General features: G+C 39.6%; 1 protein-coding gene across 2 annotated transcripts in view; it reads left to right on the top strand.

Moving 5' to 3' along the window:
• Positions 1-14,015, top strand: part of myo6b (myosin VIb) — a 39,445-nt gene extending 25,430 nt beyond the window's left edge. The window contains exons 24-33 of one of the 2 annotated variants that reach the window (XM_067614059.1): positions 2-92; positions 712-862; positions 2,132-2,340; positions 2,472-2,550; positions 4,736-4,896; positions 5,048-5,098; positions 9,007-9,110; positions 10,515-10,649; positions 11,667-11,885; positions 12,460-14,015. In XM_067614059.1, coding sequence (XP_067470160.1) covers positions 2-92; positions 712-862; positions 2,132-2,340; positions 2,472-2,550; positions 4,736-4,896; positions 5,048-5,098; positions 9,007-9,110; positions 10,515-10,649; positions 11,667-11,885; positions 12,460-12,659 — 1,400 coding nt within the window. In that variant the 3' untranslated portion in view covers positions 12,660-14,015. The remainder of the gene's footprint in view (position 1; positions 93-711; positions 863-2,131; positions 2,341-2,471; positions 2,551-4,735; positions 4,897-5,047; positions 5,099-9,006; positions 9,111-10,514; positions 10,650-11,666; positions 11,886-12,459) is intronic. The other variant, XM_067614060.1, reaches the window with a different exon arrangement.
• The last annotated feature ends 403 nt before the right edge of the window (positions 14,016-14,418 follow it).

Below are 14,418 nucleotides of genomic sequence, written 5' to 3'. Positions count from 1 at the left end.
GTTAGGAACAAGATAAGTTACAGAGCTTTGGCCTGCATTAAGATTCAGAAGACTGTCCGCATGTGGTTGTGTAAGAGGAAGCATAAGCCGCGGTGAGTCTCCTCCTGGTTCTAGTATCCAACCCCCCCCCACACACACACACAGGCACACACACTCACACACATGCATCATTTTTACCATCTTTCAGTTTGTCTGTGCCTTTTGCTCTCATATTTTGTCTTTCGCCCTGTACTCTTAATGGTTTTTTTTATATAAACGGATTCACACTTGGTGGGTTTTGATGGCTTTCCACATTGTGCATTTAGGAGTTCAAATCAATCTAGAAAGTCATTGTGGAGACGATGTCTCACTGCACTGCTTTGAGAAATATAGCATATCCTGCTGTATTGGGTTGCATTCAGAAAAATGGCTGTAAGAAGCCAGAAGAGTTTTTGAATGTATGGTTGCATGTTTTATACCAACATTCACTCATATAGTTCAAGGATGTCACAACCCAAAAAATATATCATTTCTTTGGTAAAAACAAAAGATAGAATAAAGTACCAAAGATATTATCTAAAATGTATCAAGTCTATGAAAGTATAGTAATCATTAGAAAGTGTTTTCAACTTAATCACTTACTTAATATGCCATTTCTTTTAGTTTAATTAATTTAATTGCTCTAATTTTGACATGTTTATGTTCAATATAAAATCTTCACTCCTCTCATAGCATTGATGGTATGGTGAAAGTTCGAAACCTGAAGAAACATATGGAAAGGTTCAACGAGGTGGTGAACGGGCTGAAGGAGGGCAAACAGGAGATGGCCAAACAGGTCCAGGAGCTGGCCACCTCCATAGACTCTCTGTTAGCCAAAATAAAGGTGAGTCATTGGTATGTTGATGTTAAACCTCTTGCACATCACCCAAGGATAATTTCCAAATTGTAGAGATTAAGTATCACCTTTTAATGATGACTGAAAAGCTGCTTACAGTATGTCATAGGTTTTTAGGTGCTTTGAGCATGATACAGGCTCATGAAACATTTTGCTGTTCTGTTTTATTTTTATCTATCAAGTGTACTGTGTCGTTCTTTCTCTCAGAATCAATACTTTCAATCACCTCAGGATAAAGAGCGAGGTGAAGAGGAAATCCTCTCCTCTCCAATAATTTAATTTAGTGAGGCTGTTTTGCTAAATTATCAAACTTGGTTAGTGAAATCCCAGCTCTCCCTGTGCAATAAGCATGCATCTTATTGGACCCTCTAGGTACAGCGGATCATCACAAATAAATCCACATATTTTCCAGACATCTGGCTATAGAATTTCCCAATAGGGTTGATTTTTTTTGTACTCTGTAGTGACTTGTATGCAACAGGTATGATTAGACTGCTCATGGTTCCTTGAAGTATCCTGATTGACAATGAAGCACCAGTCTTCCCTTTCTTTCCTCTCTACCCCAATCAGCTTCCCCACCTCCCCTATGTTCCTCTGTTAGCCTATTAGCAGCCCTACAGTCGCCACTCGTGATGCTCTGAGTGCTTAGAAATTGCTCCTGGCGTGGCGTCTCCGAGTGAATAATGTATGAGATGCCAATGCCTGTCATTCAGGCCTCTGTACATTGGGGACAAGACCTTGTGATCTTCCCTCCCTGCATCACTGTTAGAGACTCACACTAATGAATTTTCACAATATGGTGACCTCTTCCCCCCCTGATGATTGTCTGACAAGTATAGAGGGGAATTGAGCATTGTGGCTGCAGTGTGCAAGTGACAGGCACAGTGTCAGTCAGTGTCTCCCTCATTGCCACATGGGAAGGTTGCGCCATGGTAACAGTGGAGCATGGGCTGAGTCAGGGAAAGTGCACTTGGTGTCACTACCCTGAAAATGTACCTTTCCCTGATTGAAAGTTGGCACAGGGTTTAAGTTTCTTCAAACAAACTCAGCAGAAAATGCTAGGCATCCTGTTTTTATTATTAATAAACACAGGGCAGTAATGGTGTCCAAGGCAACCCTCTGCTTTGAACTCCACTGAGCCTTGAGGCTGAAAAGTAGATTGAAGAGTTAGATAAGTAAATAAAAAGTAGGTCTTCATTTTGTGACCATGACCTTTAATGCTCTTCCTTCTCTTGACCCCCCCCCCCCCCCCCCCAGGCCACAGTCATGACCTGGAAAGAGATTGACACAGAGTACCAGGGGCTGGTGAAACGCTCAGAGCACCTGCTGTCCTCTATGCAAAAGAAGAAGCAGGAGGAGGAAGAGACTGAGAGGCTGAAGCACATCGAGGAGGAGATGGACAAAGAGAGGAAGAGGAGAGAGAAGGAAGAACAACGACGCAAACAGGAGGAAGAGGACAGAAGACTGTAAGGGGAAGATTATCAGTAGACATTTTAATAAATATAATGTTAAATGTTTTGAGATTATAAGCTGAATTTCAGTCTCAGTCAAGTTTTCTCAGAGTAACAATTTTGTCCTTTTTATCCAAACATTTTAGGAAAGCAGAGATGGAACTGAAGAGGAAGCAGGAGGAAGAGGATAGAAAAAAGCGAGAGGAGGAAGAGAAGGTTATACAGGTTTGGACAACCCTGAAATATGATATTTTTCCATTCTGTACTATTGTAGTCTCCTGCTGAAAAGTTGTGATGCCCAAGACAGAAATTTATGACCATGAAAAACAAACAAAATGTTTAAGGACACTCCAACATCATGAGATTTCAGAGTTAGATGTCGAAAAGTGCTGCAATAAGAAGCTACAGTATGTTGTAAGGAAATCGGTCTAGAAGATCAAGCAAGCAGCAAAGGCTTTGTGATTTTTGAGCTTTGCTGTTTGGCTACTAACTCTCAAAACTCAAACGTCAGAGTTTCGTGTATCCATTTGAACACATCAATATAAATACATTTTGATACAATAATAGCATATCAGATTTAGTTTCTCTCAAAGTTGATTTTTATATAGTATCATACTGGTACAACATGCAATATATGTGGCTTCCAAAGATGTAGTATAAAATATGTGAATTTTGCAGTTAATGTGCATTGAAAAAAAAGCCTTCATTTTTCCTCTTGGTTGCAAACTCTGCATGCACTCCCACCTGAGTGAAACATTCACTTGCTCAAAGGTCATGACATTGGTCAGATTCCCAGAGGGTTGCTTACACAAGTTTGATTGATGATACCACTTCCCACCAAGCTTCTCCTAACTAAACTACTTTGTCCCTCTGTGCGCTCTCCTGTGTTTTATTATCACGCCTCTTACTCGCATCTGTGCTTTGTTACCTTTATCCGTCTCTGCCTGTCCTACGCATTCACGTTTTATTGCACTTTTTTGTTTCATTGTTCTTTCCTTCCTTCATTTCTCTCAGCTGACATTACAGTTTTACACATTACTATATATTGTTTCCTCTTTGCTTTTTCATTTCCTTTCTTTTCCTTTCTCCTTTTTGCTACATTCAACCTGTTCATCCATCTGTCCATACATCCACCTTGCACTTCCTCACATCACACCTCCTGCACAATCTACAGCCTTTTTTATACACTCAAGGCCAGTTGGATATTTGCATGCTGTAATTTTTTTTTCTCTCTAGCCGTGAGACAGTTGACACCAGGCTGTCATAAGCCACATGTCTCAGGAGACTCTTAGTTTGTTTATCCCCAGCTGCGCCAGTAAACTCTCTAAGTGTGTGTTACTTCAATGGCATTTTGCTTTGTCTTCTCTGTTCTTTTCTGCTGTGTTGAAGGTTAGTCTAGCACGGTATCTTGCTCTCTCCAAACTTTTTATGGTGTCTTTCATCCTAAACTTGTTTATTGTAGTGTCACACTCAACAGTATTTATTTTCTTGAAGGAGAACACAACTCAATCAAAGGTTTCCTGTGTGTTATCTTTATCATCCTCAGTCATGTAATGAGTATTTGTGAACATGAAAAACATGTACATAATCGTCTCTGACATCTGGAGCTGTTTGATTTTTTTTCCAGGATCTTCTTGAGAATGAGTTCAAAGGTCTTATCCTGCAAACAATGAATTTGTAAAATTAATTGAGAAAGTAGGTTTTATGGTTGGTTTAAAGAAGTCCTTGCTGTAGAGAAGCTATTCCAAGTATAATTCAAGAGTTTTGCGGGTCCGTAAAACCTGTCTTGTATTCAGTGGCAGTAGAGCAGCTCAGCATTCAGATGGTGAGTTTGGGTTCTCATGCTTCAGGCTAGTCATGTATCAGAGCTGCTGATCGGACCATCCCACAATATGAATAATATATTCTTAACTGGAAAGGTATTCATATTTAAAGCTCCTTAAAAAAAGTATCCATTGTGGGCTTCATTAGTGGCTTTATATGATAGGAGATAGGAGATGTCTATATATTATATGTCTATATATTATATATATATATATATATGTATATATATATACACACACACACACACATGTATATGATATTATAATATTAAACTTTGTGCTAGTACCAGATGTGTCTGCTTAAGTGATAAATAAAAACCCAAAGTTTGAATCTAGGTCAAGTCTGCTGAATGTTGTTGAATTATTTGTCTGTTGTGTCTAGACAAATAACCAGTAAATCTTTATTAATACCCTTTCCACCAGGATAAATAGGTTTAATCAGGCTTGGGCACACAGCAGTCCTGTAATTGTTATGAAGGTTCTGGCAAACAGGGCAGAATTAGTATTTAGACAGGATCTAGATTCGTGTAGATTTTATGAAGTCACATTAAGAGCGGAAGTGTTGTGGTGATTGCGTGTGTTTACAGGCGGAGTTGGAAATCCAGCTGGCTCTGGAGCGTGAGGAGCAGGCCCAGAATGCCGCCATACTGGAGCAAGAGAGAAGAGACAGGGAGTTAGCCATGAGAATCGCCCAGAGTGAGGCTGAGCTGATCACTGAGGAGGGTCAGATGGATCCAGGCCTGCGCAGGTATTGTATACGTAAATATAAGATACACGCAGCTCTTGTGCATGATCTGCAGTGTACAGTCAATAAGCAGTGTGAATAATAACCACTGTGTCATTTGGACCTCATCGTGCATGTATAACTGCATTTCTTCTGTTGCTGTGTTCTCTCCCAGTGATGAGCCTTTCTCAGATCTTCCTATCTCTTCATCCTCAGCCAGAGCCATGTAAGATATCAGCACAGCTTTCTATAACTGCCCACGTCCAAGTGTAACTAACACCAGCAGTAATCACTCACTCATTCCCCTGATGTCTGTCTTAATCTCTATCGTAGTCCCAAATCTCTCAGCCGCTTTGAATAGATGTAAGATTATACCAGCAATGCAAAGCCACCATAAAATCCTTTCATTTTAAGAAATCTCCAGTCAAATTTTGAATGTATTCTGGGTGTTCTTTTATGTGGCACGAATCATGAGATATGCCATTTGCAGAGGATAATTATGTGTCATCATGGGTAACTGCAGAAATTAAGGTGGCACACTAAATCATAAATGAGAGGTGGATCAGAATGTCCAGCAAGTGATTTTTGTGTCTCTGATCTGAATGTGCTCTGCATGAGTCTGCAGTGTTTAAAGCTCGTCTCTATCCTTTGCAGTGCTGGTGCACAGCACAAGCCCATCAAGGCTATCTATGTGATTTTCTTGTCTCATACATTGATTTTTTAAACTTGTTGGGTCATCATGTCCTCTGGATACATGTATAGTAAATATCCACGTTACGTGTTTGATAATTACAAGAGAAATTTTGTTGTAAGTCGTAACTAACTAGCTCTGCTTGCACCTTAAATCTCATTAGTGATATCTGTGTTCCCTAATTACCAAGAGCTTAGCATTGTAGCTATTAGTAGACTGTTGTTTGCAAATATTTGTTCCCTGACGACTACTCACAGTATTCACATAATAGTCGATATTGTTACAAAATGTAGGATGCTACCAAAAGTGTACCATTATTATCAGCAGTTTTGTGTGTAAGTGAATACAAGACAAAGTGTCCTGATTATAGACAAGGTGGAGGCAAAGAATGCTTATTTTCTATATCAGGACATCTCATCATGTGTCACCATGTTTATACCATGCAGGTAAAAAGGAGAGCTGTGTTCAAAATGTCATAATTTTTTGAATGTTTGTTGTCAGTTTAACCCAGTGGTTCCCAACCATTTTGGCTTGTAACCCTCACAGGTTATGGCCTCAGTGTGGAGTTGTGAGCAGCTCAAGCAGAGAATAATCTTGTAGCAGTCATCCATTTGTGGGACTCGCTATCATTTCCCTGTGCCAAATTCGTGTCCCCCTGTTCCAAATTTGTTGAATAGTTGATTGGAGGGTTATTCAGATCACCTGTTGTGCAGGGTGTGAGGACTAGCTCCCAAATAGTAATTGAGAGCAGCTGGGTGCATTCCCCTCTTGGCCAATCAGGACGTGACACCGCCCTTTTTCATGGGTTTAAGAGAGGAGAGAAAGTTCTTTCCTCAACTGGTTGCAGGCCTCATTTGTAGACAGTGTCTGACAGAAACTCTGGTCTGTTCAGGCCCTTCTGAGTCTTCCTCCCAGTCTGTTGCCTTTCTGGTTTGAGATTACCTTTGAGGGAATACAAAAAATAAATCTTTTGACCAAGCAACCTGCATTGGGTTGATATTAGTGCTATTTGAGCAAGAGGTTGTGCTTGCCTCACAATAGCCTAACACCTGCAGGCTTTGTATTTTGTTTATTTAAAGAAGCATTTTTTCATTAGAATTATCGAAGAGGCATTTGTTTATTATTATTACTAAAGAGGCATTTTTTCATGATTACTAAAGAGGCATTTGTTTGTGAAGGGGACGTTTCCCAAGTGACTTTTACTTGTTTTTTATTTTTATTTTTTTATGTGGCCGGGAGCTGGTTCTCAGGTTACTTTCCAATCAGCTGTGGTCTGGAGGATCAGTACCACCACAATCTTTCCTTCTTAAACTTTTGTTTTAAGGATTTTTAGAGGCCTGAAGAAGTCCTGACCCCCAAGTTGAAAATCACTAGTTTAACAGGTGGTTTGGGTAAAGCCATTGTAGTTTAATCAAGGAGGGTTAACAGATTATGTATAGGAACACAATGCATAGTACTGTTCCCATGGTTACCTACAGTTTAATTTACCTTACACACTAGCTGTGTTCAAAATCACTCTCACATTTACTCATTCACTATTTCCTGTATAATAAATTCTCAGTAGTTTTACTCTATAGTGAGCAGTGAGTTGAACTTTCTAACAATCATTGTCACACCATCACTGTCAGCTGTAGAATTGCACAATGTAAATTTTTGCATCTATGACTCATTGTGACTCATTGCATTGTGGGATATTTAGCAAAAAATAATGTACATGCCATTGACACTATTTTTTTTTTCCTTCCATTGTGGGAATTTTTGAGGGAACTACATAATGTGCATCACACTCACAAATTCAGACACTCAAATAAAATGGTGGTCGGTAAATAAATTGCACTATATAGTAGATATAGTGGTTTCAGACACAGCGATTGACAGTGTTTAAACTTCTGACTGAAACCACTGTATGTTTAACAGACACATGCCTGACAATATTCAATCAAACACAGTATATCATAGCTTCACACCTCATACTCCTAAACCTTAATCTCAGTTTGAACTCAGATACTGTCAGTGTATCTGTTGCTCTGCATTTCCTCAGCCTCACTTTGTGTTTTAAAGCCAAGAGAAATCCTTTCAAAGCCTTATTTGTTCGCACAAAATTACATTTGATCCAATAGTCTGTACAGTAATCTTGTCAGTGTTGGCTCGGGCATCCACGGGCCATGTTGCATTTGTGTCCTACTCTCCCTATGAGTCAGCTGATCCCTGGCAACCAAAAGGAGACTCAAAGGACACGTGTGTTGCATGTGCACACCGCAGTGCTTAAGCAAAGCATGCATGCAGTAGATGCATACCCACTGGATGGTGTTGCTTGTGTAGTAGCTGAAGGACAACAAAAAAAAAACCCGGCCTCCCTCCACCTCCCTCTTTCTCCAACCAGCCATTTCCTATTCACCTGCTGCCAACAGTAAAGCCTTGGCCATCACTTCACTTCTTTTTCCCTTCCTGCAGCAAAAGTAGAGCATCAGCTCTGGTTCATCACACACTCACACATGTCTCAGCCAGAATGACATGATCCTGAATCGGTTTTATCTTTTCAGTCTATGGGAATTATAAATGGTAATGGTAATCTGGCTAATGATTCGTAGATCACTAAACCTCTACTCTGAGACATGAGCAGCTATGCCGACTGTAAATAGGGAAGGTAAATCCTCAGCGTTATTGAATTAGCAGCCTCAACTCAGCAGGGAAGCTGGAGATACGATTGACACAAGCTCAGACCTGCTGCGGCAGTCTGTTAAGTAGCTTAAAATCTGTGCCTTCAGTTTGATTCATAAATTGAAGTAGCACATGAATACACCTCTCTGACTCCTGCATAACATAAGCCTGGCAAAAGAAACGGCTACAGTAAAATGCCAGCAGATGTAAGCCGACATCTGGCGAGTTGTAACATTAGAAGAGCTTTGCATCATTTTAAGTGGAGTTGAAACAGGAGGCTGCAAGGATATGGACAAACTGCTTCTCAGCTCCCCTGCTGACCGGCCTCTAATGTGAATTTAATCGTCTGAGACAGTGAGGAGGGCGCGGAAGACGTGAGGCATCTGTTTCCATTTCTCACCAAGAGTGGCACACTTAATATAGTCTGTTGTCTTTTTAATATTCATTTATTTTCTCTGAGATTGAAATTCAGTTTATTTCTCATCACACTATGGTTGAAAATCATTAGAAGCAGGATTATTATACATGAGGTGTTCCTTTACTGTCAATTCTTGGCTTTGTAAATGCTGTTAGATGCTTTTTCTGCAGTTCTTTTAGAAGATGACACTGTTGTGAAACTTGAATCATATTCAGTGGTAAAAAAATAAGAAACCTAATGTCCTGAACCTCTGTTACTCCCACCTTGTCACACTTGTACCTCTCTGCTCTCTCGCTCTCTCTCCCTCTCTTGCCCTCCCTCCCTCCCTCTCTCTCACACCCACTGCATCTGTTCTTTGCCATAGGGGTCCTCAGGTGCAGGCAACCAAAGCTGCTGCTGGTGTGAAAAAGTATGACCTCAGCAAGTGGAAGTATGCTGAGCTGCGAGATGTCATCAACACTTCCTGCGGTGAGAATTCCCAGCATGTTCAGCATCAAACATCTAAACACACACAGGATAGAGTGTTTGTTTGTCTGTGTGTGTGTGTGTGTGTGTGTGTGTGTATGCACTGAACCAGCCATTACAAGCAGACCAAGGTGGTAGAGTTCCTACCCTCTTTCCCCCACATTAAATAATTCAGAAGTAGCTCATGTTTTGGCACTTTTTATACCACCAACTCTGTACACACAAGTGTTTCATGGGCACTCTGTGGCTTTTTTTTTTCTCTCAGTAATTTTTTTGAGTAGCCAAAGTGGCTGTTAAAAAGCTGAGACTGCAGCTGTACAGAGCGTGGACACAAGATGTCTTGTCTGACAAATCAAAAGGCCGATCTGAGGATGTTCCCACAGCTGCTGCAGCTCATCACCATTTGTTTTAGTGGTGGAGAGAGGAAATTATCACCATTATGGAGGATGGCTTCTGCTCTTCCTAGTCATTCCCAGCCAACCTCTCCTCAGTCGGCATGAAAAGCAGATGCCTTTCCTCCGGCTCCCTCACCAATGTCTTTATAACTGTCACTGTACTCTGATCAGTATGAGGGACTCTGATATCCCCTGTGGGATTCCAAGGACATCTGGCTAATTTGTGGAACCCATTTGCTGTGGTGGTGGTGGTGCTGGTGATACCAAAAAGCTGTGTTTTAAGTCCAACTGATGATAGCCTTATTTTCTCGGACCCTAACTCCTCATTATACTACATTATCTACATCATCTTACAGCTCTTATTAGCTCCAATACAAGTTTTCTCTTACAATTACACCATACTTTATTCCCTAAACATTTTTGTCTATTTTACCTTCACCGTGGAGGTATCTGAGGTTGTTTATTTTGTTTATACACAATACATCAATTAGTCATGAGCCTTAGAAATCATTACAGACACCAAATGTTCTCAGCAATAGTATTTTTTCAAATTACTTTTCATAGAAAACACAATATTTACCCCCAAGAGATTAAAAAAAAAAAATGAGAATACAAGTATAGATACATGATATACAATATGAGAAACAACTTTTCAAAATGTTTTTTTAACATACAGTATTTCATAATTACATATAACCCATCAAAAGGCAGGTTGACGTTTTCAGTACAGAAATGCAAATTCTACTCTTTTAAACTAATTTTTCAAAACACAATATACTCTTCCATCTCTTTACACTTGAAGTTAAACTGCAGTTGACCTCAATGCATCGCTCTTTTAACATACTCTTTAAAAAATCTAGATATTTTTAGCTTGGCATTGTAAAACTCCATCCTAATATCAAAATTAGAAAGAAGTGAATGTTAACAATCAATGTAGAGCTAATACCTGCAGATCAGTCAACATAGGATAGAAGTGATTATGAAAGTCATTACTGTTATGTTGTGTGCACAGACATTGAGCTGTTGGCGGCTTGTAGAGAGGAGTTCCACCGCCGTCTGAAGGTTTATCATGCATGGAAGTCCAAGAACAAGAAACGCAACGATGATGGAAGTGATCAGAGGGCTCCAAAATCTATCACTGATTACGGTTAGTACAGTAAATGTTGTCTGTATTGTCCTGTTGCTCCACTGTATATTACCTCAACGCTTCGCCTGTGGACATGAGCACAAGTCTTTATATTTGCATATACAGCACATAAACATACTGTTCATTCACACATGCACCCTACACCTCAGGCACATCAAGTTACAGGTGACAAGTGTTTATTTTCTCCACTTTTGCCCCATGCTTTCATTGGCAGGGATTAATGACCTGCACACAAATAACCTGCCTGTGTTTCCTAACTTTCAATTAGCCGACGAAATGCAAAGGCTGAAAAATGCAGCTGCCTTCTGTCTGGCTCTGTCAGAAATATTTGTTCTAATTAGCAAGTAACTGCCAGCTATGCCTTGTCAGGTCCAGTGGCTGCTAGTATGACAGCTCGCCGCTTTGCTCATTTCATTCTCAACTCAACCAAGCATGCTCTCTGCCATAAACACACACACACGTACACGTTATTTAGATGCTTGAAAGCTCACTGATGTGCTGCATTTCCCCTCTTTTTCATCTTAAAAACAAATATTAAGTTTGATGGGGAATGGGAACATTAGATTTAGTGTTGCTTCTACTTTCACTGTATTTACTCGCCGTTCTCTTTTGATATGATGGCTCCTGAAAGCTGTGCTGATTTTGTTTTCCTTGTATTCGGATCCTGTTCTTGGCCTCTGCTGATGCAGCAGGGGTCTTATAAAGGCCATTTCATAAGAGGCTAAAAGCTGCTTTACCTGGCTTTTCCATGTGGTATTTACTTGGACATTTCCTGGATTCTTTTTGATCTTGTATGTTTTGAAAGCTTCATATTTTGTTTTCTCACCCACTCGCTCCGTATTCTTTGCTGTTAGCAAAACATGAGTATTCTAAGGTTACATTTCTTATAGGTTGAATAATAGATCCTTTTTCCTGAATACTCCCCTAACAAATCCCTAACAATGCTACAACAATCTCTACTTCAAACTCAAATCTGATATTTTAATGATCGCTCCCAAACGCTCTGTCACTCCGCAGCTGAACAGAACCCAGCTCCTCCAATAACAGCCCAGCATCAGGAAGTGGCCATGAACCGCCAGCAGCGCTATTTCCGCATTCCTTTCATCCGGCCAGCTGACCAATACAAGGACCCGCAGAATAAAAAAAAGGGCTGGTGGTATGCTCACTTCGATGGTCCCTGGATAGCCAGACAGATGGAGCTCCACCCAGACAAACGACCCATTGTGTTGGTCTCAGGTGAGTCACAGAGAGAATATCTCTTGAAATCATGTTCAGATTGCTTTATATTCTGCAACTAAACGTTATTTTCATTAAAGATTAATCACATCCCAGGTTATGGCCTGTAGTTTGGACAAGAGTTGTGTCTATTTCAACACAGGAAGGCTTTTTCCTTTTCAAAATGCTGAGGTTTTTAAGGATTTTAGGCCTAAATCTAACAAGTATGCAGTATTTCACAAGAAAAGTACAAAAATCAGAGAAAAGTTAGAATTTTTTTGTTTTACATAGAACACAATTTTGTGTTTTCATCTGGTTTTCTTCCATTTTTTTATCTTGGGACCCCTTTCTGTGTCCCAGCCCTCAGTTGAGGAACTGCTGGTATAGCCTATAAAATGTCACAAGCCCAAGGTGAAGTCTACCAGTTGCTTGAACAGTCCAAAATCCAAAGAAATTTGCAGTGATATAAAAAAGCAACAAATCCTCACATTTGAGAAGCTGTAACCAGTGAATGCTCAGCACTACACGTGTTTATTCTTGTGTACAAGTACATGTCCTTTAAGTGAGAGTCTGTTATTATTCGTCCTCTACTCAGGGAAAGATGACATGGAGATGTGTGAGCTGAGTCTGGAAGAGACGGGTTTAACCAGGAAGAGGGGGGCGGAGATCCTGCCCAGGCAGTTTGAAGAAATCTGGGAACGCTGTGATGGAATTCAGTACCTCAAGAAAGCCATTGAGAACAAGCAGGCCCGTCCCACATACGCTACCGCCATGCTTCAGAGTCTCCTCAAGTGAACCAGAGCACCCAGATAAGCGCGCAACCACGAGTCTGGTCCTGAAGCATGACACTTGTGGACACACTCACAAACATAAACATGCACATTCAGAGACACAGCGTACTTGTGGTGTGAGAGATGGGAAATCTTACTGTAGGCACTCAGTGTTTCATTCACTGAAATATCTCCTTTTTAACTACCTGTATGTCTTTTCTCTTGTTTTATTTTCTGTTTTTTATATCTTTTTATTTTGCTGTGTAACACCGTATTGGTGTAGACTTAGATTTGTAGACTTAAGATTTATTTGTGTTCACTCCTCTTCTCAGTTTATGTTTTAATGGAATACCAGCCTGAGGCCTTAAATTGCGATAACACTGCACTACACCAAGGAAGTCTTAATTGGTGTGTAACCTATATAGCTATTAACCTGAAATCTTAATGTTCGAGAATAGGGGCAAAATATAATTGACTTTTAGAGAAAACGTGTAGAGATGCTTCAAATAGTGTGTAACAGTGTTGTTTTTCTCAAGTCATGCTTTATGGTCTTTAATTATTAAGAATCTAATTACTGTTCAACCTTCACATATACATCCAATTATAATTTTTGACAAGCATGTAGTTTAGTATATTGGATGACAAAATAGTTTTTCTTCCTTAGTTTTGAATTGAATACTGAGGTGACATTAATCATGAATAGAAACACAGTAAATAAGTTATATTTACAACATACTTATACAATGTTATAATGTATTTTATAATAAATAAATTCTAAAAGGTATAATATTATATCTCAGTTCTCTCATCTACTACACATGACTTCAAGTTGGACAAAATCATGTAATGGCTAAATTTCTCCTTTTTCATGACTGCACATGAAATAACACCTCCAACTCTTTTTGCTCCAGAGTGCACCTTAGAGATTAATCCTTTAAAGGAGTGCTGGGTTTATCTTAGAGGTTTTGTCTTTTCATCTCATATTTTCTTGCTGCTTATACGGCTCTTGAAATTCTTGAAAAAGGAAACTTTTTTTTTTTTGTATCGTTGCTCATTTGATATGCAAGATTGAAAGGTAGAAGTTTGTTTTCACGTTTGCAGTTTGGTGGGTTTGGGGTTGTTTTACAGACAATGTAATTTGTGTGTGTGTTTTTGTCCATGTATTTTATTAAACTGATCGCTTGACGCCTCTGTTAGGCCAGGCACATTTCAACCATCTCATTTTTCTGATGACGTCATCTGATAGCAGTACCTTTGTTTAGGCTCACACTTATTGAGTTACAGCAGTTGACTTTTAATGATTCACTTCCCTCTTTGATCTTATGTTGTATGTTTGCCTTTGCTCTGGAATACTGTAGAAAATAAATGTATGCCCCCCCCCATATTCTTCATTGTTTTGTCTCACTAAGTTACTGTAGATAATTGACAAGTGTGAACAAGTTAATTCACAAACTTAGTATAATACATTAGCTATTAATGGTCAGTGCCCTGTAACTGGATCTGACATTCGAATGGTAAGACCAGCAAACAAGATTAGCATGTAGATTAATTAAACAACAAAGGCTAATGTACTGCTGATGTCATCACTGAGCTGAGGCTCACTCCCATTAAGTAATTAATGGGATTAAACTTGACTTAAGGTTCTCTTCAGTGCATATTTTCTTCATATTGTAGATTTCCTGTTGTTGTACCAACAAACAACAATAGATAATCAACACTATTAAACCATAAGTAAATGTGACCTTTCTTTATCCGACTGAGATTATTGTCTATGACAGTGATTA

Source organism: Thunnus thynnus, chromosome 16 (assembly GCF_963924715.1).
Source record: "Thunnus thynnus chromosome 16, fThuThy2.1, whole genome shotgun sequence".
Taxonomy (NCBI): domain Eukaryota; kingdom Metazoa; phylum Chordata; class Actinopteri; order Scombriformes; family Scombridae; genus Thunnus; species Thunnus thynnus.
The sequence above is the reverse complement of the archived record's forward strand: the minus strand, read 5'-3'. Positions and strand labels throughout refer to the sequence as shown.